Source organism: Phocoena phocoena, chromosome 4 (assembly GCF_963924675.1).
Source record: "Phocoena phocoena chromosome 4, mPhoPho1.1, whole genome shotgun sequence".
NCBI lineage: Eukaryota > Metazoa > Chordata > Mammalia > Artiodactyla > Phocoenidae > Phocoena > Phocoena phocoena.
In genome coordinates, this window is record NC_089222.1 from 137,658,760 (window position 1) to 137,685,506 (window position 26,747).

A 26,747-nucleotide genomic window follows, 5' to 3' on the forward strand; every position below is an offset into this window, starting at 1 on the left:
CAGTATCGCTAAGCCAGTGAGCCACAGGCATGGTTTCCTAAAAGCTGTGTCTTCAGGACTGGCCAGCTGATACTTGTTGAAACTGGGTGATGGGTACTTTGCTGTTCTACCTGCTTTTCTGTATGTTTGAAAATGTCCATAATAAAACACACTCTTTCCTGTGCATTTCCCACAGTCGTTTCCTCTCTTCCTCGACACCTCAGTTCTTACCCGCATGTGTTTCCAGGTCACCTCCTCAATTTTTCTTTTTGACACGAGCACATTAAAAAAATTATTTTGTTGGCTTGCCCTTTGTTTTAAGCTATCAGACTCTTACAAATAATAGTATAAGGTATTTCTTGACGACCTCTAGGTATAGCTGGTTTTTTAGTTGTAGTTTTATTGAATTTGAGAGTTCAATTAGACCACATGCTTCTGATGGAAAATATTATTTTGCTTCTTTTCCTTTTATCTCCTACATAACCGCAGGATCCCATTTCTCTGCCCCTTTAAACATAGGCGTGGCACCGTGACTTACTCTGGCCAGTGAGATGAATGGAATAACGTGTCACTTCTGGCACAGGCTTTAGAAGTCAACTCAAAGCCCAGTGGGTTTTCTTTCCCGGCCTCTAAGATCACGGAGACCCCTCCATGAGCTGAAACCCCTCCTAGCCTGGGTCCCTGAGAAGTTACAGAGAGCAGTGTATGTTTTAGAGGGGGATCGTTTTCTTCGCTCCTAGGAAGAAAGCTGTCATGGCCCTAAGACCACATGGTCCGGGGGCAGCGGTTCTGACACACGTCCTGTGACGGTCTTGCGGGATGCCTGCCCTTAGGAGGCAGGTGCAGAGGGCCAAGAACAGCAGAGGAGGAAGGTCTTGGGTGCGGACCCAAGTAGCTCACCACCGAGCTCAGCCCTGAAGCTCATGGTCATTAGCACAGCACGCGAGTCGGTGACATGTGCACTTGGAACCGGGTGGAGCACAAATAAGCGTGTTCCCCGCCTAGAGTTGGGGACCATTCTGCCTCTGCGAGTTGGGTGCACAGCTGAGTCTCCCACGAGGAAAATGTTCAGGCAGAGCCTGCACGAGGCGGGCAGGAGCCACAGGTGGACCTGTGCTATTAGGAAGCTTGAAGCTGAAGCATTAATACGTGGAGCAGGTGAATCGGGCAGGAGTCGCACCGTGGAGGCCTTTGAGCAGCTTTTTGAGAAGCGTGGACTTTACCCTGTCGGCTTTCAGTAAATATTTGTGTGAGTTGTATGGATTGTTTCACTGTAATGACAGACACTTGGTGTAGAAGATTGAGTCGTGAGGACCCACCCAGTGCTCTGCGTGTGGTCGCTTGATGCCATGAAGAATGGCGTTGACCTACTCCCGACAGGGAGGTGCCCTGTTAGCAAGAAATCCACCGACCGTGTTTCTCAGATGCGGCCAATGCCCAGGGATGCTTTAGCTCAGGCCAGGCCTGTGTCCTGCTGGAGGAGGCCCAGCTCAGGGGGACTGTCATTCCATGTCAACAGGGATCTGACTCCCTCCTGGGGAACTGAATGCTGAGGACGTAGGAGTCACGGCCTATAGGTGTGTCCCAGACACTCAGGGCCACCTGGCTGTGCAGCCAGGCTGGGATAACGATGGGGAAATCCAGGACTTCCGTGGCACACAAACGAGGGTTTTCTTGGGGGCAGGAGGTCTGTGTTCTGCTTAGTCCCATGTGTAGACCAGAGGCTTCCCCAGACAGAAGCACACGGCTCCATCAGAAACTGGCCTGACAGGGACAGAGTCCCTTTGAAGGGATGCAGCGTTTCCCTTCACTGCTGGGAGCTTCCCGGCCCCGTGTCCCTGATGCTGGCTCGTGGCCCCCCTCCCCAAGCCCTCCCGCGCAGTCCCTCTGTCCTCCTGTCCTGTCACGTCCCACCTCTTACAGCCACACCGGGGCCTGCTGGTGTCTTCCTGGCCTCGGCAGATGTCCTCTCCACAGTCAGTGTCACTGCTTTCTTCCTTATGTGCTTTTTCTCTCGTTTTCCAGGCTCTCCAGAGTAACCTGAGGTATTCCTTGCTGCCGAGACGGCTCATTATCAGCAAGAGATTAGCTCAGTGCCTGCATCCTGCTTTGCCCAGCGGTGTGCACTTAAAAGCCCTAGAAACCTATGAAATTATCTTTAAAATTGTGGGGACCAAATGGCTGGCCAAGGATTTGTTCCTATACAGGTACGAGAGCATCCCCACCGTTTTACTTTTTTATTACCCAAGTAATCCATATTTCAGTTCACAAGATGGGAAAATGATAAACAAAAAAATACAGAGGGGTTGTCAGTTCACCATAAAGCCATCACAGAGGTCACCAGGGCTCACCTTCTGGAGTATGTCCTCCCCGACTTTTCTCTAAGTCGGAGTGTAACGTGCATACTGCCTATCACCTGCTCTGGGCCAACAGTTCATTGTGACCGTCTCCTGACAAGCGAGCATCTCCATCGCCAGTGTAGATGGCTGGCTGGCTGCTTTTGAAAACCCCCTTGGGCTGACCAGTCGCTTGGGGCTTCTGAGCAGGTGTCTCATTTTCCCTCCTCTCCCTTTTTCTGTCCCGAAGCTGTGGGTTGTTCCCTCTTCTGGCACATGCGGCGATGTCGGTGAGGCCCGTGCTGCTTGGCCTGTACGAGAAGTACTTTCTCCCGCTGCAGAAGCTGCTCCTGCCAAGTCTCCAGGCCTTCATCATCGGCCTGCTGCCCGGCCTGGAGGAGGGCTCAGAGATCTACGACAGGTGGGTCTCACCCAGAGCTGACGGCTGTGCCCATCCAGGTGGGCCGCCCATGCGGTTTGTATTTTATTTCACTGCTGTATAAGAAACAGGATCAGTGGGACTTCCCTGGTGGTGCACTGGTTAAGAATCCGCCTGCCAAGGCAGGGGACACGGGTTCGAACCCTGGTCTGGGAAGATCCCACATGCCGCGGAGCAACTAAGCCCGTGCGCCACAACTACTGAGCCCGCGCTCTAGAGCACGTGCGCCACAGCTGCTGAGCCCGCGTGCCACAACTACTGAAGCCCGTGTTCCTAGAGCCGTGCTCTGCAACAAGAGAAGCCACTGCAATGAGAAGCCCGTGCACCGCAGTGAAGAGTAGCCCCCGCTCGCCGCAACTAGAGAAAAGCCTACACGCAGCAACGAAGACCCAACGCAGCCAAAAATAAATAAATAAATAAAAATGTAAAAAAAGGAAACGGGGACAGAAGCGCAGAGACCCATGAAGCAGGGCGGGTTGATGTTTACATTTCTGTGATGGTCTGCCTGACGAAATACCGTGTGTGCCTGGGAATTACCTCACTTCCAGGTGAGGGTCAGAAGGTAAGAAAGTTTCCTGGAGTCGCGGTCAGTGGGCAGCAGAGATGGGATTCTGCTCCCCATATGTCACATTCTGAAGTCCTCCTCCCTCCTGTTATACGAGGCGGCTTCCAAATGAAAAAGCAAGGCCACGTTTCGCTGATGGATGAGGTCAAAAAGGGGTGAGGCTAAGCGGAATAGCTTTTGACAAGTTTCAGAAGCACCTTGGAGAAATTTGTCAGACTCATATGCATAAAAGTTCATGCAGTGGTGTTTGTTTGTTTTGGTCATTGCTTAGGAACAGGAGAGAGGAGAGAGGCTGTATCCGTTCAGACTGAGTATACAGAGTGTCTTGTTTTTCTGGAGAACATGATGTGAGAACTCACTTCCAGCGTATTAACTATTCTGAGTGATTACTGCAGTGATTAACTTCTGTTCATAGGACCCATTTTCAGAGCCCACGTGCAGCCTGACTGGGGGGTTTAGAAACCTGTGTGCTTGCAAACGTTTCCATTTGATTACACAAGAAACTGCTCGAATTTTCCCCATGCCAGGGGCCCCGGCCGTGCCACCTTGGCCTATTTGGTGTCAGCAGTGACTGGAGGGTGCAGGGGGTGTGGAGTGGAATCTCACTGTCAATCCAAATAATCAGAATGGTTTGTGGGACAGTCGCTGGTGACCAAGGGTGCATTAAAGTCACAAGCGTCTGTGCTGGGATTGGATGTGCATTTGACCGTTGGGAGCTTTCACACAGAGCAGGTGGTGGCCATCCACTTCCCAGTGGGGAATCCACCTCTGCGGTGCACTGAGTCCCTAGCATCCACTTCCCTAGGAGGCAGGGTCTGTCTCATTGCTGTTTTAAACCTCGCACCATGTCCTGAGGGGCTGGGTAGGTGTGTGCGTAAGGGAACAGTCAGGGTCATATGGGGTCAACAAGAGGACCTTTACCAGACTCTTGTTTCTTGACTCTTAGTCTCAGGCTCTTTCTAGAGTTCTGATCCATTCAAGTTTTCCTAACAGATGTGTGTATATAAATGCTTTTTTCCCATCATCTGAAGATGAACACATCAGCTCCCAAAGCGTATTGCAGTTTTTTTAATCTGTAAGAGTGAATCACACCGGGAGCATGTCAGTAGTTGGGCTGTTGCCATGTGTTCTCCTAGTTGATAAACAAATGTTCATTTGAACAGTCACTAAAGTTGCTTAACACGGGTGTTTTCTCCCAACATTGTGATCTCTTGACGTTGAACCAAGAGCTGAGTGAAGCTGCGTGAACCACTGAGTAGAGGCAGGTGTGACAGAAAGCCAAGCCCGGCGACTGCAGCCCTCAGAGGTAGGAGTGACTGGCCTTCCGAGGTGGAGGCTGGTCTGGGGTTGTGTGGTCTCAGAACACAGCAGTCGGGTGACCGCATGTATCCGTGTCAGTTTGAGAGAGTTCAGCAATGACTCTTCCCCAACGTGCATAGGAATTGAGTCAGACACCCTCGACCCCCGCAAATACTCGGCAGAGACAGGAAGCGGGGGGGATCTGGGTGTGGGGGGGGTCGCGATGTCCAAGGCGGTGGAAAAGGCTAAGGGGTGAGTGAGTGAGTTTGGGGCTGGTGAGGACGGATGACTCAGGGGTCTTGTGGAGGCGGGGACAGTTCCTGGTCTGTTCTTGTCAGTGAACCATAAGGGAATGGAAATTTTGGCCAGTGTTAGGACTCGTTATTCCCCCTTGCTTTCTAATAACCCTTTGATGTCTGCAGATCACTCCTGGCCAGAATTCCTTTCTTAAAGTGCCCAAGAAGCAGCCACACAGTTTGCTGTGTTTTGCTGTATGGAGAAAACAGGATTAGTGGTATTGGGGGCGGGAGAATACTCCACTCCTGTTCTGAGAGGACGGAGGAGAGGTGGAGGTTTCCAATGGTTGGAAAGCAGGCAAAACCCGGCTCCCCAGAGATGTGCCTTTAAATCAGTGGCTGTCAGCCCGGGGTGGTTTCTGTCCCCCAGGGGACACTTGGCACTATCTGGGGACACTTCTGGTTGTTACACCTGGGGCGGGGAGGGTGCTGCTGGCATCTAGCGGGTGGAGGCAAGGGGTGCTGCTGAACTTCCCACAGTGCACACGATGGCCTCCACAGCACAGGGGCGTCCAGCCCCAGGGGGCCACAGGGCAGAGGTCGAGAAAGCCCGATTTAGATAGCAGTTGGAAAATAGTTATTGACCTTTCTTTTGGCTGAGTCCAGGCGCCATGGTGATGAGCTCTGCTGGGTCTAGAGCTTCCCCCCCTTCCTTGACATATATCCGGCTCTGGTGGCGCAGAGCGCTGCTGTCACTGCCCTGCTTGTTCAGATGGTCACACCCCGCGCTGTTCGGTCTTGTGACAGCTCAGCTTTCCACGAGGGTCCATTCGGCAAGTGACCGCAAGGCCAGAGTCGTGCAGCGCCTGGGGCTCACGGCGCACGGCCTGTGTCCCTCACCTGCTATCAGTTGAGTGGAGGAGAGCGTGTCGGTGTCGTTAGAATGGGCTCGTGTTTGCAGGGGGCACGAAAGCAGCAGCCAGGGTGGCTGAGGAAGGACGGGAGGAGTAGGAATTGGGGGTTGGTGTGTGTGTTTTGTTTTGTTGATTGTTGGTTTTAAATAGAAAAGATTACCATTCTGGACACTAAACTGGACACTTATTTTGGAACTTCACAACTGAGGTGCTACGAATAATTCTTATTTAGTAGAAAGTTACTTCGTTTTTAACCCCAGTTATCTTGCTCTTTACTTTGCTCTCCATAGCAAAGTCCTGTCATCGTTGCCATTTTCGGACCTGTAGCATCATTTCAATTTTTAATATCCATTAATTTTTAGAATAAAATGGGAATCTTTATATTTATATGTAAAGCTGTGTTTCTTTAATAAAGAAAACTAGCCAGTGTTCTGTAAATATTGAAGAAAGGATAGCATAAGTGGCATTCCCCAGGCTCTCGGACAGTGGAACCTCTCTACTGTGGAACAGCCCAAGTGGCCGGTGTTCCGCGGAACGTACTTTGGGGATATGCTGTCCTAGTCAAAGGGGATGTAATAGTAGTGCGTGCATTGTAGTGTTTGCGTTGGGTTTTAGCTAAGCGGTGGTCTTCTGGGATCCTGGAGAGAGGAGCACTCCGGGGGCTTCCTCAATTAATCTGTTGCTGTGGGAATCTCTCCCTAGCTCAGGACCATGCTGTCTGTCCAGAGGACACAGTGACCCATCTGCCCGACTTACTATAACCGCAGCTGCTGAATGGCGCTTCTGCCCCAAATTAGGGCCTTTGTTTGGTTGTTTTCAGAGCTGGGCAACGATAAGCTCTATTTGTTTGCTCAGCCTTGATAGAAGACCCATCGGTACCTTTAGCTACTAAATCATTCTGTGTCCTTCTAAACATTTGGGTGTTACTTGTACTTCTTCATTTTGTTGTTTTCTCTGTATCTTTTGCTACAAATATTTTATGAGTCAAAAAGAAGGCTTAAGGAGACTAGGTTTAAGGGGAACAAAATGTATTTTTAATATCAAAAGGAAGTAGGCATTTTTTGTATGAAATGTTTTAATATACACGGAAGTGGTTATTAAAAAGTAAGCTGAAAACAGTTTGGCGTATAGTAAAAGGGAAAGAGTGGCATTCATCTGACAGTTTTTTCAGGTGTGTGTCAGACGCTCATCTGGGCATTGGGGGGTGTCAGCCAGCAGAGCAGACTTAGTGGTGACGGTGGCTGTGTGGCCTCAGCGTCAGCTGTTCTCCTGTGCTGAGTTTTTGCCCGAAGACTCTCAGGTATCTTCACAACATTTGCATCCCTTTTCCCTACCATAGCTGAGAGCTGAAATGCACGGAGGTTTCACTTCTGTGCAAGTGAAATCCCTTTGTGGGAGTTTGCCTCCGCTGTCGTATCGATAGATGCTATCACCCGGCCTGCAAGCTTTGTGTTCGCAGTCGGCGGGAAGGTGCCCCGTCAGCTGCAGGTGCACCCCGAGTGGAGGAGGACCAGGCCTCAGTCAGTGTCAGTGGAAAAACAAGCCCGCACCCACTGACGCTGCTGCTTCTGTGAGGACGGCCGTGAAATCGCTGACGTCGTGTCATGGGAGACCTGGATAAAGATAAAGAGGCGAATAAATGTTGGTCTTCCGCAGGAGGGCTTCCTGGAGTGGGAGCCGGTGTATGGAGGTGCTGTGGGCAGTGATGGGAAGTCGGCTCCAGACCTTCTGGAATGTGCCGTGCGGCTGGAGGCCCAGGGGAATGTCCCCAGTGTTTCTAAAATCCGGTGTCACTGGGCACATTTTTGGCTGTGCTCAGGTCGGGGGTGTCTTTATCATTACTTAGGTCTTCAATCGGTCACATTAGCCTTTGGTTTTTTTTGTTTTTTATTTGTTTGTTTGTTGTTTTGCGGTACGCGGGCCTCTCACTGTTGTTGTCTCTCCCGTTGCGGAGCACAGGCTCCGGACGCGCAAGGTCAGCGGCCATGGCTCACGGGCCCAGCCGCTCCGCGGCATGTGGGATCTTCCCGGACCGGGGCACGAACCAGTGTCCCCTGCATCGGCAGGCGGACTCTCAACCACTGCACCACCAGGGAAGCCCAGCCTTTGTTTTTTTTTAAATGACTCCTCCTACTTTTATACAGAGTGTCTGATCTGCTCATCCACTTTGGGCAGTGGAACCTGTAAGCGCCATGTAAGCGCCACGGCATCCGCAGCAAGGCCGGAGGCGGAGACGGATCTCTGCCACAGGGTGACACAACAGGTCAGATGCCGCCTCCTGGCCAAGAAGTCGCACCCCTCGGTGACATGTTTGTTTTAGCAAATTCAGTTTCAGTGACAGCCAGCAGGTGGACAAACACAGAAGGGCGAGAGATGGCAGCATCTCAAAATGAGGAAGATGGTGCTTCCCGGCCAGGGAGAGAGAGCCGCGCCCATGAGAGCCCGAGGGATGCGCCCTAATTCTATGATCTCCCGCCCACAGGACGGACGCGCTGCTCCTGAGGCTGTCCCTGGTGGTGGGCAGGGAGGTCTTCTACGCCGCCCTCTGGGGGAGCGTCCTGGCGAGCCCGTCCATCCGCCTGCCCGCCTCGCTCTTTGTGGTGGGCCACATCAGCCGGGGCTCGCCCGGCACGGAGCAGAAGTACATGCTGGGGACCGACTACCAGCTCACGGTGGGTGCCGTGCTCCCGGCGGCGTGGCGTGGCTGGCTGGCTCCCGGGCACAGGTGTCACCAGGGCCACGGGGCGGGGGGCAGGGGAGGGGGAGGCGTGAGGGGGAGGGGCGGGGCAGCGGGAAGCAGAGGCGCTCTGAGGTTGGGCAGGCGAGGAGGCAGCATCCCTGCCTAAGCTGCGATGGCGGCGTTGGCTTCTAACACCTGCGTCACATTTGTGTCTTCACGCGAGGAGGGCCCTCCGGGAGACCCCACAGCTTCCACGTTACGGGTGGCCGTCGACAGCGCTCCGCGGAGCCTGGCTGGGGTCCGCTGTTGAGCCACAGCCTCGTTTTCTTCCCCTGCCCCTGTCACACCGCCCACTGCCCGCACAGTAGGCTCGCTCCAGCTGCTGCCGTCATCCCTGCCAACCTCCTCGCCTCTGGCTGCTTTCACACCTAGGTTGTCCGTGCCCAGGCCCCTCTCCCTGGCAGCGACCTGCCTTCTCATGACCTTGAAGAATGGGAACTTCCCAGATCTTTATCTCTTTTCCCCAAACTTAGCATTTGTTTAATGGCCTGCAGTCTGTCACCACCTAGTGGTAGACCCAAGGCTTTGAAGTTAAAATGTTCAGAAACTGAATCCGTCATTAACAAAGTTGCACCGATTACTTACCCCTCTGAGTCCGTTCCTCTTTGCAAAGTGGGAATAATAGAGCTTCCTCACGGGGCTCTCAGAGGAAAAGAGTGATGAAAAGGACCTCTGCTTAGGGCAGAGGAGACCCTCAATAGTCACGTTCCCTTCTTCCCTGCCCTGTCAGTACCACTTTGTTTCTTTCTCCGTTTTCACTGCCCTGCCTCAGCTTCTTTGGTCTCGTTCCTGGACCATCACGTAATTTTCTAACCGGTTTCTCCCCATCCAGTCCTTTTTTGGTTGCTAAGAGATTCACTTTGCTAAAACATAGCTTTGTTCAGATCTGCACTGTGCTTGCAAAATACCTGTTTCCTGGAGATAAAATCCATCCTCAAGAGTATTCTAACAGTCCGCTCCCAGCTCACCAGATGCCTCACTCTCCACTTCAGGCCCATTACACTCCCAGAGCTGGCTGCCTGGCCTGGCACGTCTGTGATGCTGTCTTTGCTCCAGCCAGCCCCTCATCCTACGCTCACGGCCTGTCCCTCCTCTCCCCTGTCTCAGCGAATCTCCTGCCTGTATTACGAAAAACTCAGCTCACCCACAAAGCTTCACTGTTCTCCCCAGTTGAAAGATCTCTCCCTCTCTTCTTCCTGGTTCTCATAGCTTTTTGTTACCACTTGTCTTATGGCTCTTATCTATTATGCAGCTGTATTACATCTATCTATGCTCAGAAAAGACACCCAAAATGTCTGCTTAATTGGTTTGGAGTCCATTTGACTGACTGTCTTTGGAGTTTTAGTGTAGCTGAAAGTTCCTGTTGGAACCTAAATGTATTTGTTTCTGGGATTATAGAATGTGAGGTCTTAGAATCTGACGATCTGGTCCAGACCCCTCCGTCTCTGAGATGGAACAGTGGGGGCTGCAGCTGAAGGTCTACCCGATGTCACACAGCGCCCCCTAGCGTCTGGAGCTAGAACCAAGTTTCCCATATTTAGATCTTATTATTCTGTTCCACACGATATAACACGGTGGTTTCAAGATTCCCAGGAAAATTTTTTTTCATTTTTATGACTGTAAAGAGTAGCCTGCAAACGATGTCCAGTGTCTCGGGCATGAAATGTTTCTGTCTTTTGTAGGTAAAGTCCTTATGTGCATCCCTGCTGGACTCAAACGTGCTGGTGCAAAGAAATAACCTGGAGATTGTCCTGTTCTTCTTCCCATTTTATACCTGTCTGGTAAAAAGCCGTTTGTGTTCTTCGAGGGGAGTCGCTGGCCTTTCCTGAGGCCGTGGGGTAGACGGGAGAGGTCCAAGCCGTCTCGTCTGGAGGGGAGGGCTGCCACTCAGTGACCACTCTTCGCTTTCAGCCATTCAGGGTCCTCCGTCATTTCTGTGAGGATGGTGTTTCCATAGCGAAAATCGAATAGCCTCTTTCCCTGGGCAGCGTGTGAAAAACCAACCCCTTTTGAGAACCGCCTCTTTAAGATAAAGCTTTTGTAGACTGGTAAGGAGGGGTCACACGTCAGAAAGACAATTTACTATGTCATCTCCTTGCAGTATAGTTTTCTCTTTCCTCCTCATAGGATTCCAACGAGAGAGCCATCCCCCTGCTCAGATCTGACATGGTGCGCATCCTCTCGGCTGCCACCCAGACCCTCCTGAGAAGAGATATGTCTCTGAACAGAAGGCTTTACGCGTGGTTACTAGGTACTGAGTAATACGTGGGAGTTGACAAGTCAGAGTTAAGGTGACACCTTTGAGTGCTGATTTTTGGAATAAAGTCGCAATCTTGTTGATCCATTTCTGAATCACAAAGTGTGGAAAGATAACGCGGTGACTGAATTGGCACTGGTCAGCTGAGTTCTGCTGCCCCGCAGCTTTGGTTATTTTGCAGCTGTTACATAAAAAAACAGAGGTAATGGGATTTTTAAAATGTTAACCGAATTCCATTTTAAGAAGCTTGAAAGATGACAAAATAATGGTCGCTAAGCCTTATTCAAGTAGGAGTTTCATGGGATAAGACTGTGTGTGAGAAAACCCAGAAACATGGAATATATGTAAAAGAAAGTTTTGTCTGGATGGGAACGTTTGTGGCATTGACACGTTTGGGGAGATATTTGGATGACTTTGGAAGAGCACGAGAACCCTGGTTCATGTTTCTGTGAGCATTTGTTCTTGTGAACAGACTGCAGACCTGTAGGAAAAGAGCCGTTGACTTGTTGGTTGGATGGAAGGCTTCAGGGGGACAAGTCCAGGAGATCACAGGGCCTAAAATTCCCAAGTCCGTGTACCTAAGAGAAGGTGGTTTACAGAGCGATTGTGAAAAAACTCCGTAGCTTTTTTTTTTAGAAAGACTTTATGTTTTTAGTGCAGTTTTAGGGTCACAGCAAAACTAAGAGGAAGGTCCAGAGAGTTCCCACCTCCTCCCTTCTCCCCGCCAAGCACGGCCTACCCTATCACCAGCATCACTCACTGGAGTGGCACGTTTATCAGTCGAGGAACCTACACTGATACCTTATCATCAGCCACAGTCGGCTGTTTACACAGGGGTTCACACTTGGTGCTGTGCATTCTGTGGGTTTAGACAAAGGTATAATGACATGCGTCTACCATTATAGTGTCACACAGAGTATTTTTCTGTCCTAAAAATCCTCTGCTTCTCAGCTTTTTTTTTTTTTCTCCAACCCTCATAGATCTTCTCATACCAATATCAGGAAGTCCTCTTAACCTTTTCTTCCCCTAGTTGTAAAACTTCCAGAAGTCATAGCACAGAAGCTTATGAAGGGTTTCCAGAAGGATATTCACAGGCTCTTTGAGCATTTTTGTTAAAAGGATGATTTTGTTAAATGCATGGCTGCCTTCCAGTGGGGCTCGGCACGCTGTATGTAGACAGGAGCGGCTCCGACTTGCTTAGCCACGAGCCCAGGGGTCCAGACTCTCTGCTTAGAAAGATGCTGTTCCTTGCCCTGAGGACCTTAGAGACTTAACCAAGGCTCAAAATGAGGGCATGTAGTTGAGAATACCTTGATTTTTACGTAGTGCCATACAAATAAATACTGGTTTTTAAAAATGATACTCATTCCATTAGATCCTTGTAACCATACTTGTCAAAGACACTCAGGATGAATTCTTGGGGTAAACTAAATTGACGCCCGTTGAGATGGAGTTCTGCCTGTCTGATCCCTGGCCCACCACTGTCAGGAGAAAATAGGTCTCGGTTTTGCTGGATCTGATTTTGGTTTTCTGTTGGAGGAATTCTATTTTTAATAACGTCAGAGCAAAAAAAAAAACAACAACAAACCAAACAAAACAAAACCAATAGGGGCTTCCCTGGTGGCGCAGTGGTTGGGAGTCCACCTGCCAATGCGGGGGACACGGGCTTGTGCCCTGGTCCGGGAAGATCCCACATGCCGTGGAGCGGCTGGGCCCGTGAGCCATGGCCGCTGAGCCCGCGCGTCCGGAGCCTGTGCTCCGCAGCGGGAGAGGCCACAACAGTGAGAGTCCCGCGTACCGCAAAAAAAAAAAACCAAACAAACAAAAATGTCAGAGCATGAGACCTTTGCCCAATAAGGTGTACTTTAAATGTATAGATTTCTTTACAGCTCATGGTGCTTGTTCTTTTATAGGTTCAGATATTAAAGGAAATACCATTGTGCCGGAATCGGAAATCTCAAATTCTTATGAAGACCAGTCCTCGTATTTTTTTGAGAAATATTCCAAGGATCTTTTTGTTGAGGTAAAGGAGCATTTCTGGAAAGTAGATCCCAATTAGGGCATTCCTGACCGTGGTTCTTCAGTGGAGTTCCTTGTGGGACCTCAGAAGTAGACAGGGGGGCTGTTCCTTAGTACACGGTTGGGAAAGTCTCGTGTATGGTTGTCCCTTGGAATCTGCAGGAGATTAATTCCTGCATCCCCCTACCCCACCCTACCCCCATGGATACCAAAATCAACAGATGCTCAAGTCCCTCATATTTATAACTTGGCCTGGTATTTGCATATAACCTGTACTCATCCTCATACCTTAACCCGTCTCTAGATTACCTATGATACCATCTCTAGATTACTTACGATGTAAATGCTTTGTAAATAGTTGTAGAATACAGTGTAAATGCTGTATAAGTAGTTGCCAGTACACGACAAATTCAAGTTTTGCTTTTGGGAACCTTCTGGAATTTTTTTTCCCGAATATTTTCAATCTGCAGAACCCACGATATGGAGGGCCAACTGTAGTCACCTCGTGCGGCATGACTGCTTTTACTTCTATCCCAGGGCATTTAACAACTAGAACAACCAATAAAGTCATACTGTACTTAATATAATACCCTAATATGTGGCTTTAAAAACAAAAAATAGGGTCTGGCTGAGATACTGCACCAGAAGTTCCCTGATGCTGACGTAGAGGAACGCCACCACATGTACCTGAAGCCTTTCCGCATCCTTACCAGTCTGCTTGACAAGCCAGAAATAGGTAACGTTAGATGAGCTTTACCATCATACACCATTAAAATGCTGGTGAGATACAATCAGTGAGTTATTTAGAATACAGTTTAATCTTTGGAAGTTCAGAATCTTGGAGTAGTTTAGTCATGCTGTGTGTTTCAGTTTTCATCATCTGGGCACCACTTAAAAGTTTTGCACAATTACTTGAACGTTTTTGTGAAGAAATTATAATACCTTTGAGCTGTTGTGCTCGTCTGCGCGCGTGCCTGTAGGGCACGTACAGTACTGACCTTGTGAGAACGTTTCTTCAATCAAATCATTTCTTCAACTGAGCCTTGATTGTATTCTCAAGCAAATAGGGGACGTTCCTCCATCTTCTTGCCTTGTGACCCTGGGCAAGCCCCTTCTGCTGTTTGGGCCTCACTGTTTTCCTCTGTCAAATGAAGGGGTTTGAACTAGACTCTGGTTCCAAAAGGGTCGCCCCTTATATACCGTGGTCTTCTGGGCACCCATTGAGGAAAGCGACCTTCTCTTCCTTCCTTTAAAAAAAGAAACTGGGGCTTTCCCGGTGGCGCAGTGGTTGAGAGTCCGCCTGCCGATGCAGGGGACACGGGTTCGTGCCCCAGTCCGGGAGGATCCCACATGCCGCGGAGCGGCTGGGCCCGTGAGCCATGGCCGCTGAGCCTGCGCGTCCGGAGCCTGTGCTCCGCAACGGGAGAGGCCGCAACAGTGAGAGGCCCGCGTACTGCAAAAAAAAAAAAAAAAAAAGTAACTGCCTCAGTATCCATTCACTGTAAGATCTCAACATCTTATCCCTTCAACATGGTAACAGGGAAGGAAACCCCCTTCTCCGTGGGATTCATCCCTGATGGCATCATCTGAGCGCTCAGGACGTGCCCACTGTCCGGTCGCCGTTTGCAGAGAACGAGAGCTGAGGGTGTTCGTTAAGTTCCTCCTCCCTCTAGCCTCAGGATGGGGACCCTTTGTTTATGCATTAAGAGACGGGCATGGGGCATCTGTGCAGCAGGGAAGGTGCTAGGTTCTAGGTGTACAAAGGGAAACAAGGGCTTCTGGTCGAGGGAGACTGAGGTCCTGGTGTGTTTTCACTGTTGTTAATATAATGGTGACATTTTTTTGAGCAGTTATTTTGTGCATCGTTAATACGCATCTCCTTGCATACTTCTGTACCTCCAACAACCCTAGGGTAGATTTTCTTATTGTACACATTCTACAGAGGGAGAGACTAAGGTTGAGCAAGGCGAAGTCATTTGCCAGGGGCCACCCAGGAACTGGGACTCAAACTCTGAAGTCTATTTGACTCCAGAGCCTGAGCCCTCTTTGTCAGGACTCTTGATGCTTCCTTGATGGCACTCGGACGGCCCATCCCGAGATGTTACTCATGTAACACCAGTGAACTTGGGTACCAGGACAGGTGCAGCCCTGGCTGCTCTTGACAAAAGTCAAAGCACGAAGAAGCTTTTGTGCCTCCAAGCTCCACCCTTGGAGATGGGTGTTTTACGTCAAGGCCTTGAATTGAGCCAAGTAAAACATTGAGCTAGCTTGGGCTCCAGGTCATATTTTCTGGAGGGGGTGTGAATGGCAGGCTTCTGCCCCATCCCAGCAAATTCGTCCTATCTGATAATTTAGTTTTCCAAGGAAAGACACACTTGCGGGGCAAAGGAGTGGATTGATAATGTAGACTAGAAGGCATAGGAGGGTCATAGGTCAGTCTTATCTGTGCTTTGGCCACCAGGCTTTAGCCACGTCCCCATTTCTTCCCCTGGAATCCTGACCACAAGCTTTCCTTCACTAGTAAAAAGCATTTGGCAGTGCTATGCTATAGATAAAATACACCTGGGGCTTATCGTGGACAAGAGACCTTTGTCTTTGGAAGCGTAAGAGTTTAGATTATTTGCTGATTCCTTGTTTGACAGAGCTTTTGTTTTCTCTGAATCATCCTGTGTTCATTCCTCTGAATACATGAGTGGGAAGTCACGCCCTCCCTTCAGGCCTGCTGGTTGATGTTTGTGGAGCAGAAATGTCCAGCCGCCTTCCAACTGCCTATCGGGCAGGGTCCAGTTCTTTTGTGCCATCTGAGGCTTTTCTGGGTTGGTGTTATTTCTTTTGTGTCGTTCTAGCTCAGCAGTTAAAGAATTCAGAATAGGAAGTTGCCCTACTCTGTTGGTGCTTCTGTGGAGTGACGGCCTCTGGCCAGGCAGTTTCAGTGCCCTTAAAACATTTAGCCCACTCCCTGCCTCCTTCGAGAATCTTCCTGGGGCAAGTTATTCAGCTTCTGGGCCTCAGTCCTCTTGTCCCCTTGTAATCAGGACAGCCTACCTGATTGCATACCTGGTTCTGTGGCTATTGTGAGGATTCAATAAGTTAATAGTTATAGAATGCTTAGAACAGTGGCCAGCACACAGTAAGCGCTACAAAAACGTTGGCAGTTTTCACAGATGTTATTCCTCCAGCTAAAGGTGTCATTGTCGCAACTAAAGTTTCCATACATTTAAGACTATATAAATTATCTATGTGTTAGATAGTTACTCTCAATACGCTTTATACGTTTGTCACTGATTTACAATGGATTTTTTAAAAAAATTTTTGATTATTAATTTATTTATCTGGCCGTTTCCTTTTCAATTGCAGGGCCTCAAGTTGTTGAGAATTTGTTTCTCGAAGTCATCCGGGCCTTTTATTCTTACTGCAGAGCTGCTCTCGGCTCTGATCTTAAACTGAGCTACGCTCAGAGTGGAAATTCACTGATAAGGTACTGGTGGGGCTTCCAACTTCACTCTTCCTCCCTCCCTAATGCCATGATTTTTTTTCTCTGTTTACCAAAAATTGTGAAGTGCTCGAGAAAGTGGGGATGCAGAGGGTCAGGCCACGCCTTAAAATAACCTGTGCTCTTAATCGATACGAATCGACTCTTCCCTATTGAGTATTGCGATGATTAAAAGGAGTTTGATCTTGTCTCTGCTCCACACTGGGAAGTACAAACCGTATTTACTGATCAGGTGTGAAAAGTTGCTCAACAAAGGCAACTGGGTCTGGTTTACAAGTGGTGAGTGACGGGGGGGGGGGGGGGGGGGGGGAGGGCTGGCGGGAGGTCAGGTCAGGAAGTGGGGCGAGTGGGTGTGAGTCTTCAGGAGACCAGTCAGAAGGAGGGTAGCAGGGAGCAAGGCGAGGGCACCCCAGGGGCATGAAGGCGCTCTGGGGCCCTGGAGGCAGGGTGAGTGGGGTTTGGGAGACAGCAGACGTGGCGATAACTTAAAGTGTGTAGTTAGCCATCAGCCCTGTGTTTTGTTTTGTCTTTGTACTTTCTAAGGTAGTACAACCTCTTCCTTTTTAACTTTACTCTTAATATAATTTCCTTCTCCCTGACTCGGCATTAGGTGTATTAAAAATTTAAATCGATTAGAAGATTTTTCTGGTTTATTAATTGTAGGTGTACCAAGAGTCTTTAGTGTTTGCTTGTTTCTAGCAGAATGAGAGTAGTTTATTGTTTTCCTGATATGAAAGTAATAATCTTCATGGTAGAGTATACGAATATTTGAAGGCATCAAGGGAAAAGATATTATCCATAATCCCACTGCGCTTCAGAGAAAAACATAAAACATTTGTATTTCTTTTCAGATTTTCAGTGCATAAGTACACAGGTGTCTATCATTTATTTTTAAGGTGGAGTTACACACTACCTGTTTAGTTGCCTGTTTGTTTTTTTTTAATGCAAGTTGTGAATAGCTCTACACACTTCTCCTGTGGGGGATTGTGGTTGCCTTTAAGTCCTCAGTAAGGAGTTACACTTATTTAAGAAATCCTGACTGATTGACCAATCTCTTATTGATTGACTTTCGGGCGGTTTCCACTTTTTCAGTATTTCAAAATTGATCTCCAGAGAGGCAGCAGCAGTAAGTGGTGGCTTGAAGCAAGATATTAGTTCCCTGCCCAGGAATTGGACCTGGGCAGCCTGGGTGAGAACCAGGAATCCTAGCCGCTAGACCAGCAAGGGCAAGAGACTAGGCTCAAATTTTCCTTGGCTCCTGCCTCCGTTTGAAAGCAAGACTGTTTCAAGGAGGCAAAAACTGTAAAAGCAGGTGCAAAGTTTATTATTAGAGGCACAGCACGACAAGTGGGAGAGCACACAGAGAAACCGTTTATGTAAGTTTCTTTTTCCACACCTGACCTGCCCTAGGACCCTCCCCGAGATGTGTGTACAGCTTTTTTTCAGGACGGATTCCAGCCCAGAGGCCCATGGCGGGGCCTTGGCATCACCTGTTGTGGGGTGGCGGCCCCTCCTTTCTGACCCCCAAGGAGCCTTTCTGCGCACACGCCATGTCTCCCTTGCCCCAAGGATGGGAAATATGTGACCTCTCCATCTTTTACTCAGACAGGGTTTAGCCCCTCTCTGTTCCTGCCATGACTGTTATGGTAAAGTGTCCTCAGGAGACAAAGCCTGGCTGTTTACTCTGTTTCTGCTGTTATTTCTCTTTCGAAGTGCAAACAGGAGGCTGGATGTAAAGGCCTAACCTGGAGCCCATCTATCTCCTGTCTCAGGAAATGCAAACAGGAGGCTAGTTGTAAGTGTCCAGCCTGAAGCCCACCTTTTTCCTGCCCCAACAAATGTAAACAGGAGGCCAGTTGTAAATGCCTAGCCTGGAGCCCATCTATCTCCTGCCTCAAAATGACATTGTCATGATATCCTTATGCCTACATCTTTTTTTTTTTTTTTTTCCTGGCCGAGCTGTGCAGCATGAGGGATCTTTGTTCCCCGACCAGGGATTGAACCCATGCCCCCTGCATTGGAAGTGCAGTGTCTTAACACTGGACCACCAAGGAAGTCCCCCTTTGCCTACATTTTTGTGTACCTCTACAAGGATTTCTGTAGGATAAAACCCTAGAATAAATTTCCTGAGTCATAGAAGATGTGCATTTAAATGTTAGCCAAATTTCCCTCCTAAATGGCTGTACTATGTTATTCCACCAATAGTGTATGTAATTACCTATGGTTGGACTAAAACTGGTTTTCCACATTACATTCTTTTTTACAATAGCTCTTTTTTCTTTAATTTATTTACGTATTTATTATTTGTTTTTGGCTGTGTTGGGTCTTCGTTGGTGCGTGAGGGCTTTCTCTAGTTGCCACGAGCAAGGGCTACTCTTGCGTTGCAGTGCATGGGCTTCTCATTGCGGTGGCTTCTCTTGTTGTGGAGCACGGGCTCTAGGTGCACGGGCTTCAGTAGTTGTGGCTTGTGGGCTCTAGAGTGCAGGCTTAGTAGTTGTGGCGCATGGGCTCAGTAGTTGTGGCTTGCAGGCTCTAGAGCGCAGGCTCAGTAGTTGTGGTGCACGGGCTTAGTTGCTCTGCGACGTGTGGGATCTTCGCGGACCAGGGCTCGAACCCGTGTCCCTGCATTGGCAGGCGGATTCTTAACCACTGCGCCACCAGGGAAGCCCTACAATAGCTCTTAAGCTTACTTCTGAGGGAATGGATCAGTATAAATACTGTTTAGGATGGCACGATGCATTCTCTTCCCTATATAAGAACAGTAATACTTTTTATCTATAACCGAGTTTGTCAGTCTCTCTAGAAATAAGTTGTAAATGGTACAATGAATTCGTTTTTCAGACATGGCATTCCCGTAATACAGGTTTTTTCGTAGATATATTTACAAATATCCCTCTTCCTTTACAGTACAATAAAAGAAAACAGAAATGCCTCGGAGATTGTTAAAACAGTGAATTTGCTCATCACATCCCTAAGTACAGACTTCCTCTGGGATTACATGACAAGGTGCTTTGAGGACTGTTTTAGGTAAGTCTCCAGTTCAGGGCTTGTGAACATGTGGGAAGGAATTGAGGGTGTCATGCTTTCGTAGCTGCTTGTTGTGGTCAGATTATACTTAACTCGCTAACGCTGGGTCGTCTCTGCTGAGTACACGATTGAATTCACTTAAAATCGTAATAGAACTAAAAACAGTGCCATTGAGAAGGTTCACATGATTCCGAAGCTTCCTTATTAAGGTCGAACTTCAGAAACTCATCTGTGCATTTTCTGGTTAGGTCGATCTAATCGGCTTTCTTTGCATGGTGCCCTTGGAGCCCTAATCTATTCAAGAAGCTTAGTTTTGTGGTCCTGGGACTGGAAAGAGTGTTTTTGAAATCATCAGTCATCTTAAATTCTTATTGAAATTAGTGTGTAACTGTTCAGATGAAAGCATTCATGTTCTAAGCCACTATAATCAGCTTTCCCGTCACTTTCAATCTGGTGACTTGCACCACCTCCAGATTGCTGGCGGTGGCGTGCTCAGGACAGCAAACTTTCCTGTGGAGTCCTTTCCCGTGTGATTTTCGCGGTGAAGGAGGACTGATGTAATCTCTCAAACCCCATTTTGTCCTGTGAGTCATGCTGTGAAACTTCATTCTTGTCACGTCCTTTGGAATGCTCTGTGTTCTCACAATGTCTTCAGTACCTGCAACTGTAATCAAAGCATAACTTATTAACGTTTGCCGCGGGCCATCCCCTGGACACCCCCAGGAGAAGCAGGGCCATCCATCATATAAGAAAGAGGAGCTCAGAGATGTGAAGTACCTTGTGTGACATTGCACAGCAGATCGGCAGCAGCTGAGATCAGAACCAGGCGTGCCCGACGTCCCAGCTGCTCCTGCCATGCCCTTTGCCTCGTCTGGTGCCAGGCCCCAGCAGGTGTTCAAACCTGTGATGAGTAAATTAATTGTAATCGGATCCACGGCGGACAGCAAGGCCATGTTATACTGAGGCTAGAGTGTATTTTGGTCAGCTTAGTTCCATTTCAGAGTTACGAGGAGTGCTTTCTTTAAAAAAAAAAAAAAAAAAAACTATGAAACATTCCCAATGTAAGAAAGGATGGGAAATGACGTCAGACACTCACGCACCCATTGCTGAAATTATAGACCACACTTGATCATTGTTTTTCACATCTTTTTTATTAAAGGAATAAAATGTTGCTACCCAGATAGAGCTAACTCCCCACCTTCCCAGCACTTTTCCCTCCTTTCATCCCAGCTTTCATCACTGTTCTGAAATTCATGTCTGTCCTGTGATACCTGTGTTTTTATAACATGTGTATCCAGAAACGATATAGTCTGTTTTGTCTGTTCAAATTTTATATGAATACTATCAAGTTGTATATAACATTTTGCAATGTGTTGTTTTGGGGGGTGGGGTGTGGTCCACAGCCCTTTGGAGATTTATATACACCTGGTTCATTCATCTTAGGTATAGTAGTCCAGTGTGTGAATAAACCAGTTTCAGTCTTTTCATTGTTGCAAATAGTACCCTGGTGACCGTGTTGGTCCTGTCTCTTTACACACAGATACATGGGTCTCTTTAGAGCAGGCACCCAGCGGCAGAATCTCCCAGATGTAGTGGTTACAATTCTTCGGTCCCTTACCAAGATAAATGCCAAGATAACTAAGCGATAATTTACAATGAAGAAAATTGACTCAGGTTGAATTGTACTGTGATAGCTAGACGAATCCAAAATTACTGTTTTGGGAGCTAGTATGTTGACTTTTTAACTTACGTATCCAGTTGCCTACTTCTTGAAAAGGAAGTGTTGAGCTTGAGAATAAGATAAGCCCAGTGGAGTTACACTTCTCTGTGGGAGCTGAGAAATTCTAAGCAGCTCGTGGGGATGAGCTCCTGGTGACATGCAGGGGGCTGTCTCTGGTTGCTCTGACAGCAGATTGAACAGCTGTCCTGCATTCTGTCACCAGGCCCTTTCCCCGGGAGCATGCCTTTGGTTTGGGGCGGGGGGCCTGGAATTGTTGCTGTTGGTAGCTCCAGATCTGCTGGGTAGGGAATCCCACGTGGGCATGGACCACCCTCACCTGATCTGATGAAGTTCAAGTCAGAGTGAACCTGTTTTGGAGACGAGCAGATTCAAGACTTATTGACACTTGTCTATGTTAGATAGTTTTTGGCACCAAAGCTTCATTATTAGAACTGCAGGAGCTGTCTTTCATTATGGGTGGAATAGAATAAGCAACTTTATTGGAAATCATAGGAAACGCTTGAAATTATTATAAGAGAGTTGTTTTTCTTTCCTGCGACTCACGCAGACCCGCAAAGCAGAGTCACGCTGCCGGGAGACGCGTCGGCGCCCCCCCGACAGTCTCGGAGCTCTGCACCCTCCTGGTGTTCCTCCTGGACGTGATCCCCCTGGTAGGTCCTTTGCTCTATGGAGATGGCCCAGTGCTGGCTGTTACTTACATTCTGATTAGTGTTGTTGGCCTTTTTAGGAACCTAAACTTACTGAAGAAGTAGTTTTACCTAAATACATAGCACTGTGTTAATGTGTGTTTCAGCATGGAAGATGTAGCTGGATGTTGTCTCTTTTAGGTCCTTTTAATATAAGGGGTTATAACTTTTGAGCCAGTTGTAAGTGGGCTGAGCTTGAAGTTATGGAAACCAGAAGATGAGCTGAGTGTCATCCATCCTAAATAACGACAGTTATTTAAGAGTGAGAGTTAATGTATGTCCTTTTTTAAAATTTTTATTCATTTGGCCGTGTTGCGCGGCACGCAGGATCTTCGTTCCCTGACCAGGGATGGAACCTGTGCCCCCTGCGGTGGAAGCACAGAGTCTTAACCACCGGCTTGCCAGGGAAATCCCAGAGAGTAAATACATTTCTTAGCTAAAGTCACACCCTTGGCTAATTTTCTCAAAAGAAATTGATTTCTTTAATATAGAAATAAATGTGGTGATTATTTTCTGCTAGAAAGAGGAAAGCCACCCGAGAGGAGAGGAAGAACGTCCATTGATTTATTTAGATCAAAAAGAAATATTACTTTGTTTTCTGATTTGGGAATTAATGTGAAACAAACTTATGCTGTAAAAAAAAATTTGAATTTTCTACTGGTTACACATTAAACCCGTGTCTCTGTTTCACAGGAACTTTACTCTGAGGTGCAAACCCAGTACCTCCCTCAGGTGCTTGGCTGCCTGGTGCAGTCTCTGGCCAAGGAAATGGAGGCGCTAAGCTTACCTGAACTCACGCACGCCTTGAAGACATGTTTCAAAGTGCTCAGCAAGGTCCAGATGCCGCCTTCCTACCTGGACACGGAGCCTGCAAGTGGAAGCTTGGTACGTGCTGGGAGGAGCCGAAGTGGTTCTCTGGGCTGAAGGAACCTTGTACCTTCCCACGTAGGGATAAAGACTAGAAGATATATCGGTAATATCTAAAACACGCTTCTAAAATCCTCACACACTTCATAAAAACTTTTAGTGTAGGAGCGACCCCCGGTCGTTTCACCCTCTGCCCTGCTACTTCCTGCTAAAGCCCATCACTAAGCTAATGGTTAGACATAGCCCACCATCCAGACCTTTCTATGTGTATGTTTGTATACATGTAATTTTGTTTTTTGTTTGTTTTTGCGGTACGCGGGCCTTTCACTGTTGTGGCCTCTCCCGTTGCAGAGCACAGGCTCCGGACGCGCAGACTCAGCGGCCGTGGCTCACGGGCCCAGTCGCTCTGCGGCATGTGGGGTCTTCCCGGACCGGGCCACGAACCCGTGTCCCCTGCATCGGCAGGCGGACTCTCAACCACTGCGCCACCAGGGAAGCCCTGATTTTTTTTTTTTAATATAAGTGAGAGAGTAGTCCCTGGGGCTGCCGTAACAAAGTGCCACACTGGGTGACAAAATAACAGAAAGTTATTGCCTCACAGTTCTGGAGGCCAGATGTCCGAGATTAAGGTGTGAGCAGGGTGGTTCCCTGTGCGGCTGTGAGGGAGACTCCATTCCGTGCATCTTGCCTGTCTTCTGGTGTTTCACTGGCAATCTTTGGTGTTCCTGGGCTTATGGACGCACCTCCCCAATCGCAGCCTTCCTCTTCACAGGGCATCTTCCCTGTGCGCATATGTGTGTGTCCAAATTTCACCTTTTTATAAGGACACTAGTCATATTGGATTAGGACCCACCCTGATGACCTCACTTACTTGATCATCTGCAAGAACCCTATTTCCAAATAAGGTCACGTTCACAGATGCTGGAGGTCAGGAGTTCAACATCTTTTTAGGGAACGCAGTTCAACCCATAACATACATTATTCTCTGATTCACTTTGGTTTTCATCCAAACACTATTTGGAGGACATCTTTCCATATCTGTGTTCACAGAGGTATCTTAACGCTTTTCTCATTTCTGCATGAGAGTCTATGGTACGGCTTTAAATTTCTGCACCTCTTCCCCTGTCGAGGTTATTTTGGTTATTTCTAGTTTTTCACTGTTACACTGCTGCACTCAGCATCTTCGCACAACCTGTTCTCAGGGCTGCAAGTGTTTCTGAGGGATCAGTTTATAGAAATGGGTTGCAGTCAAACCCATTTCTTACCTTAGAAAGATGCTACCAAATTGTCCTCCAAAAAGACTGTAAGAGTTATGGTTCCACAAGCAGTCTGAGGCCCATGGTCTTTTTTTTTTGCGGTACGCGGGCCTCTCACTGCTGCGGCCTCTCCCACTGCAGAGCACAGGCTCTGGACGCGCAGGCTCAGTGGCCATGGCTCACGGGCCCAGCCGCTCCACGGCATGAGGGATCCTCCCGGACCGGGGCATGAACCCGCGTCCCCTGCATCGGCAGGCGGACTCTCAACCACTGCGCCACCAGGGAAGCCCCGGCCCATGGTCTTTGAATTATTTTTATTTTCTACTTTGTTTAGGGATTTGAAAATTCTGCCCTTGAAATCCATTTGGTGCAATGGCAGACAGGTGTGCAAACAGACTAAAAGAGCGAAGCATTCCTGAAAGACAGCTGTGTGTGTTGGTTAGTGCTGGGGGCAGATGCCTGCCCTATGGGGCTTGCATCTCAGTTTGCAAATTAATTACAGACTGTTGCTTCATTCTCTAAGTTAGTCTTTTTTTTTTTTTCTTCTTTTTTCCTAGCTGTTACAGCTGTTGGAAAAAAACATCCTAAAAAGGTTGTAAGATATAAAGTTTAAGCATGTGTAGCGTACAAATATAAATAACACTATGTTTCTAAAATTGCGTGATACTGTCTCAGTCTTCCCCAAAGAGCACAGTGGGTCAAATGCTGAAAAGTTTTCAGTTTAAGGCCATATAAGCTGAGTAACAGTATGAGAGGTTGATTCATTAAAGGTTGAAGTGTCATCCTTTTGGAAAAGCCACAGAATATATATACGCATATATATGTGTGTGTGTAAAACATGTACGGGGGTAAACACTTTGTTCTAGCTGTCTCCCCTTTTTTCATTCCTTTGTGCCTTTATTTTACACTTAGCCCAGTTTCCTCATTCATATTTTTACATCTGGCAGAAGCTGTTTTTAAATAACCCTGTTGGACCCTGAAGGGCCTAAATAAATAAAGTGGGCTCAAAGCCAGCCCACCCAAAGAGCACAGGGCTTGGTCAGCCGCCTCGCTGGGCCGGCCGCCTTTCTCCTGCCCGCTGCGTGCCCTCTCCATTGCATTATACACGTGTACACAGGGATCCTCTCGGGGTAGAGAACTGTGATTTTGAAAAGCAGGGAGGACGCGTTCGTAGCCTGATTCAGTTGATGTTTGAATCCCTTGGTCTTTCGAGATACACGGTACAAACTTCCATTTTTTGCAGAGTCCAGTCAAAGGTGAAAACAGTGAAGTAATTTTAGGCACAAACGCAGTGCTTCCTGGTGATGAAGACGCTCCATTTCCTCCGCTTAAATCGGAAGACAGTGGCATCGGCCTCAGTGCTTCGTCGCCAGAGCTCTCTGAGCACCTGAGGGTTCCCAGGGTTTCTCCGGACAAAGACGACGTCTGGAAGAAGGGCGGCAGCATGCAGAGGACGTTTCTTTGCCTCCAGGAGCTAATTGCCAACTTTGCCCACAAGAACATTTTTGGAGCGCAGCTGACGGCATCCGGAGAAGAAACCAAGTCGGCAGAGCCCGCGGGCCCGAGGGAGGAGGGTGGGGTGCGGGGCACGGCGGGCAGCGACTCGGGGAGGAAGAGCTCGTGGGAAGCCAAGCCCCTCGGCGGGCCCCAGTTCAGGCAGATGCTCTCAGACCTGTTCACGGTGCGAGGGTCTCCATTCAAGACAAAGAGCTTGGAGACGCCCTCGCCCCTGCCCAGCAGCCCTGGCCGCGAGGGGCGGGAGGAGTGGGCCGTGGACCAGGTGGTCCTTGACCCGGGGAGCCCGAGGGAGGGCTGCAGGGAGGCCTTCGCCGCGGCCTGCCACCTGCTGCTGGACTGCGCCACCTTCCCCGTGTACCTGTCCCAGGAGGAGACCGAGCAGCTCTGCGACGCGCTCTTCCAGCTGCCGGGTAAGAGGGCGGCCCGGCTAGAGTCCCGTGGAGGAGCCTTGGGACTCGGGCAGTGGAGGTTTAGAGACGAGCTAAAATCACAGCGGCCGAGAAGGAGCTGTGTGCCACGTTTGTTTCCTTCCTGGTTTTGTAGTTAGCCTGTGTGGTTTGGATTTGTCTCACCAGATGGGAAATTGATGAGGCGGGGGTCTGTATTTTTTTTTTTTTTTTTTTTTTGCGGTACGCGGCCCTCTCACTGCTGTGGCCTCTCCCGTTGCGGAGTACAGGCTCCGTACGCGCAGGCTCAGCGGCCGTGGCTCACGGGCCCAGCCTCTCTGTGGCACGTGGGATCTTCCCGGACTGGGTCATGAACCCGTGTCCCCTGCATCGGCAGGCGGACTCTCAACCACTGCGCCACCAGGGAAGCCCCGGGGTCTGTATTTTTAAACTAGGGGTGTCTAGCAAAGCCCATCAAAAGGTCTGGGACTGGGACTTCCCCGGCAGTCCAATGGTTAAGACTCCGCACTCCCGCTGCGGGGGGCACGGGTTCCATCCTTGGTTGGGGATCCAAGATCCCACATGCTACGGGGCATCGCCACATAAAAAAAAAAAAAGTCTGGCACATTAAAGGTGCTTATGGTAGTCAGTAACTAGACTCTTTCGTGAGACCTGCTCTTAAAGCTTTACATATTAGTTTGCTAGGGCTGCCATAACAAAGTATCACAAACTAAGTGGCTTAAACAATAGAAATGGATTGTCTCATGGGTCGGGATGCCAGAGTCTGAGGTCCACGTGTTGGCAAGGCCATGCTCCCTCGGAAGGTGCTGGGGAAGGATGTGTTCAAGCCTCCTTTAGCCTCTGGTAGTTCCTGGGCTTGTGGCAGCCCAACTCTGATCTTTCCATGGTGTTCTTCCTGTGTATATGTCTTTGTCCAAATTTCCCTTCTATAAGGCACCTGTTATATTGGGTTTGGGGCCCACTCTGCT

The 26,747-nt window shown here is 48.8% G+C and overlaps 1 protein-coding gene across 1 annotated transcript in view; it reads left to right on the forward strand.

The window, feature by feature from the left end:
- The window catches only part of DOP1B (DOP1 leucine zipper like protein B), a 104,180-nt gene that overhangs the window by 25,599 nt on the left and 51,834 nt on the right, over window positions 1-26,747 (forward strand). Inside the window, exons 2-13 of the mRNA XM_065876261.1 lie at window positions 2,005-2,186; window positions 2,566-2,736; window positions 8,251-8,440; window positions 10,191-10,289; window positions 10,636-10,759; window positions 12,679-12,788; window positions 13,406-13,520; window positions 16,142-16,262; window positions 19,185-19,304; window positions 21,593-21,695; window positions 22,425-22,616; window positions 25,098-25,782. Of these exons, the coding sequence (XP_065732333.1) occupies window positions 2,005-2,186; window positions 2,566-2,736; window positions 8,251-8,440; window positions 10,191-10,289; window positions 10,636-10,759; window positions 12,679-12,788; window positions 13,406-13,520; window positions 16,142-16,262; window positions 19,185-19,304; window positions 21,593-21,695; window positions 22,425-22,616; window positions 25,098-25,782 (2,212 nt within the window). The remainder of the gene's footprint in view (window positions 1-2,004; window positions 2,187-2,565; window positions 2,737-8,250; window positions 8,441-10,190; window positions 10,290-10,635; window positions 10,760-12,678; window positions 12,789-13,405; window positions 13,521-16,141; window positions 16,263-19,184; window positions 19,305-21,592; window positions 21,696-22,424; window positions 22,617-25,097; window positions 25,783-26,747) is intronic.